Source organism: Sinocyclocheilus anshuiensis, unplaced genomic scaffold, assembly GCF_001515605.1.
Source record: "Sinocyclocheilus anshuiensis isolate Anshui unplaced genomic scaffold, SAMN03320099.WGS_v1.1 scaffold546, whole genome shotgun sequence".
In the NCBI taxonomy this organism is placed as follows: Eukaryota; Metazoa; Chordata; class Actinopteri; order Cypriniformes; family Cyprinidae; genus Sinocyclocheilus; species Sinocyclocheilus anshuiensis.
The window spans coordinates 934,174-938,697 of record NW_015542451.1 but is presented as its reverse complement, the minus strand read 5'-3'; the positions used below and the strand labels follow the sequence as shown (position 1 = coordinate 938,697).

At 45.0% G+C, this 4,524-nt stretch overlaps 1 protein-coding gene across 1 annotated transcript; it reads left to right on the top strand.

The window, feature by feature from the left end:
* Positions 1-212: 212 nt before the first annotated feature.
* LOC107693654 (transcription factor Sox-9-A-like) lies at positions 213-2,279 on the top strand. Its single transcript, XM_016493111.1, has 3 exons — positions 213-972; positions 1,139-1,389; positions 1,513-2,279. The coding sequence occupies exons 1-3, from the start codon at positions 539-541 to the stop codon at positions 2,214-2,216; spliced, it is 1,389 nt and encodes a 462-aa protein (XP_016348597.1). The 5' UTR covers positions 213-538; the 3' UTR covers positions 2,217-2,279.
* The last annotated feature ends 2,245 nt before the right edge of the window (positions 2,280-4,524 follow it).

Here is a 4,524-nt window from a genome sequence, read left to right as displayed (position 1 = left end):
ATTAAGCCCGTTTGATTGTTTGCATTCGCTTGAAGTCTTGCGTGGTGTATGTAGTATTTTGTCCGACCCTAAAGATAAACATTTTCAGGCTGCGTACTGGCGCACAATTTCTCTTTTATACAGCAGTGGGGGTTTTCAGCAAGCACTTGTGATGAAAACAGTGCTTTTTGAAGCAAAGTTAAAGTAGATTTCTCAAATGTTAAATTGTGGGTGATAATTATTGAGAGTGAGAGAGGGGTGGGCACGAGCAGGCATCGTTTTCCTTGTCGTCACAGCGCGTGCAGTTTAAAAGCCCGTGCGCGCTCAGCTGACAAACCAAAGTTCGTCCCTCTCTTGGAAATACAACACGGGAGCGCACGGGGAGCGCTTTGCTTTTGCAGACACCAGCAGAAACACTCAAACGCTTGCCCTCTGAAAGCGAGCGCCGCGATTCAGTGGATTTGCAGGAATTAATAGCTGGAAAGTATTTTGGGAAGGCGAAGCGTTCAGTCGGGAGTGCCGTACGAATTCTCTGAGATTGTCCATCTACAGTCTGCGCATGAATCTACTAGATCCCTACCTGAAAATGACAGATGAGCAAGAGAAGTGTCTGTCTGATGCCCCAAGTCCGAGCATGTCCGAGGACTCCGCGGGCTCCCCGGGCTCCGGATCGGGCTCCGACACGGAGAACACCCGCCCGGCCGAGAACAGCCTCATAGCTCCGGACGGGACGCTCGGCGAGTTCAAGAAGAACGAAGACGACAAGTTCCCGGTGTGCATCCGAGACGCGGTGTCTCAGGTGCTGAAAGGGTACGACTGGACGCTCGTGCCCATGCCGGTGAGGGTGAACGGCTCGAGCAAAAACAAGCCGCACGTGAAGAGACCGATGAACGCGTTTATGGTGTGGGCGCAAGCGGCGCGCAGGAAGCTCGCGGATCAATACCCGCACCTCCACAACGCCGAGCTCAGCAAAACTCTGGGCAAACTTTGGAGGTAAAGGCTTTTCTTATGAAACATACGTCTATTAGAGTTTAAAATGTATTTGCAATTAATTATATTGCATTAATTCATATGCATAAGTTCTAAAATAGCACACAACTGCATGCAGGATACACAGTATGTACTGTAGGGAAAGATTCATTGCTGTACTCATTGGCAGATTGCTGAACGAGGGCGAAAAGCGTCCCTTCGTGGAGGAGGCTGAGCGCCTCAGGGTTCAGCACAAGAAAGATCACCCCGACTACAAGTATCAGCCTCGGCGGAGGAAGTCGGTGAAGAACGGCCAGAGCGAGTCTGAGGACGGCAGCGAGCAGACTCACATCTCCCCGAATGCCATCTTCAAAGCCCTCCAGCAAGCCGACTCGCCCGCGTCCAGCATGGGAGAGGTGCACTCGCCCAGCGAGCACTCAGGTGGGCCATTTCGAGTTAATCTCAGTTTTTGTTTTCCCTTCCTTCGCTCTTGCTGTTGCGTCCCCTGTGCGGTGCTTAACTCGCTCTCTAACTTCTCTCCCCTCCTCCACCGTTTCCAAACAGGCCAGTCTCAAGGGCCGCCCACTCCTCCCACCACCCCAAAAACTGACGTGCAGTCAGGCAAAGTGGATCTGAAGCGAGAGGCCCGTCCGCTTCAGGAAAGCACAGGGCGTCCGCTCAACATCGACTTCCGCGACGTTGACATCGGCGAGCTCAGCAACGACGTCATCGAAACTTTCGACGTCAACGAGTTTGACCAGTACCTGCCGCCGAACGGGCACGCCACCAACGCATCCTACATGGCCGGCTACGCCACCTGGATGGGGAAGCCTCAAAACGGCAGCCCTCCAAGCGCCCAGCTGACTCCACTCGGGACGGGCGGCGCCAGGGATCAAGACCAACCGAGAACGACGCACATCAAAACCGAACAGCTCAGTCCCAGCCACTACAACGAGCAGCAGCAGGGCTCGCCACAGCATGTCAGCTACGGCTCCTTCAACCTCCAGCACTACAGTACTTCGTTCCCATCAATCACCCGGGCGCAGTACGACTACTCTGACCACCAGGGCGGTGCCAACTCCTATTACACCCACGCTGGAGGTCAAAGCTCCGGCTTGTACTCCACCTTCAGCTACATGAGCTCCAGCCAGAGGCCCATGTACACACCCATCGCTGACACTGCCGGGGTTCCTTCCATTCCCCAATCCAACCACAGTCCCCAGCATTGGGACCAGCAGCCGGTCTACACACAGCTGTCCAGACCCTGAGGACTCGCCGTCACGCGCCCACCGTCGGGACTCATTCCGCATCATTCCACTCTCTTTAAAACACACACTCATTTTTCTCTCTCTTCCTCACACAGATACACATTCACACATAAAGTGGTGTCCAAACGTCTGAGACCAGACTGAAAATCTTTTAAGTCGTTTTCTTAGAAAATAATTCCTAGGTGGTGATTCAATATTAAAACAATTCAGAAATTTTATAAAATAATATATTGAAAAATTAATCATATACAATAACAGTACAAATATAAAAAAGAAAATGATATACATTTAATTAAAATATAATTTAAAAAGGTCAGAATGTGTATAAAATTGCTACTTTGCACGTTCACATATAACAAATGACTACAATTACACACAATGGAACGAGTAATCTCTCACACAGAAGAAAGAAGAAATTCAACTTAATTGCCGTCTTCCCTAACACCCATCCCCCAGTTTCATAGGTTAAGTGCGGGACGCTAATCCACACCCAAAAGAGGGGATTGCATTAACATTCTCACCTTCTGGGGCCTGTGAGCACCTGCGACTTAGACTCTCTTTTTCTCCAGACCTCCATGATTTTGTTTTTAGAGGGGGTCAAGGGCTCAGGGAGGGAGGGAAACAGAGAACTAAGCAGCTCGGTCTCTGACATGGGCCATTTTAGTAGCGCATTCACTCTTTGACTGAATATCCCACACACACACACACACACACACACACACACACACACAACAATGAATTGTAGGAAAGAAAGCTGGACTTCAAGAAAAACGGCTCCCAACGTGCCTTTTTAATCGCCTGAAATTGTGATTAGAATATATATATTTTTAGCCTTGTTTGCAAGAAAAGAAACATTTTTGAGAAATGATTCCTCTGTGAGGACTTATTGATTATTGATACTTTAATATGTACTGTGTATGTTTTCTTAACATGTTCTTTTTTTGTATTTCTGGCCTTCTGTGTTTCTTGTAGAAAAGTCTATTTTTACTAAACCACTCTTGGTAGTCATTCCTTGTTTTTCTCCCACCTTTTTCCATCAGTAACACCCGTTATTGTCTCTAGTCCTCGTGCGGTGCATTTTATGTTTTATAGTTTGACTCTGTGCCCTTTATTTATGTTCCTGCAAAATATCATCCCTATCCAACCTTTTTTTTCTTTTCTCGTTCACGCTTTTATCCCCAACCAGCATCAGTGCCTGTCAAATGTTGGAAGCGAATTAGCGGGAATATCTACGTGGCAGCGGCAGCTGAGAATTTACTGAGTAGGGAAATACTGACAAGTCCGTCATGCCAAAGACATCATGTTCTACCAATTTATTGTAATTTTCAGCTCTATTATGTGATTGCGTCATCTATGCTGGTATGTGATTACAAAACCAGAAACAATAAACATCTTCTGGCTTTAACACTGTAGAATCGTCACAGTCTCATATTTTGCAAATGATAAAATAGTGAGACTGAATATACTGGCACACTTGGCTTCAGGGTTTCTCTGTCTGATCGCGGTCACTTTCCATTCTTCACTCAATAAAAACAGCATACATGCACAGATCCCTTTGTAAATATGGGATAGTATTAATAAACATCGAATTCGTATGTGAAGGAGAGACGACAGGATCAGCAGCCAACAGTGGAGGGTCAGAGGTCCATTAGTCGCAGCTGTTTCAATACTGGGCCAGTTATTTATGTTACCATATGCACTGAAATTATTATGCCCACAAAACTAACATTTACCCAGGATATGGGATGGGACATTTCTGTGTAAATTACGTGTACTGTGTAAATCTATCTATCTATTTATCTATCTATGGCCATATATTTATTCTACACTACCGCTGAAAAGTTGGGGAAATTAGTGATTTTATTTAAACTGATCAAGTGACAATAAGGACTTGTACATTGTTACAAACATGCCTATTTCAAATAAATGTTGTAAAATGCAGTTTTTTGCTGTAAAAAAAATCAAATTCTATCACAGTTTCCGCAAAAAAAATAAGAAGCCGCACAACTGTTGTTGCAAATCAGCAAATCAGTATATTAGAATGATTTCTGAAGATCATGTGACACTGAAGACTGGAGTAATGATGCTGAAAATACAGCTGCGCATCACAGAAATAAATTACAGTTTATAATACAATCACATAGAAAACAGTTATTTTAAATTTTTATATTATATATATATATATATATATATAATATAAAAATTTAAAATAACTGTTTTCTATGTGATTGTATTATAAACTGTAATTTATTTCTGTGATGCGCAGCTGTATTTTCAGCATCATTACTCCAGTCTTCAGTGTCACATG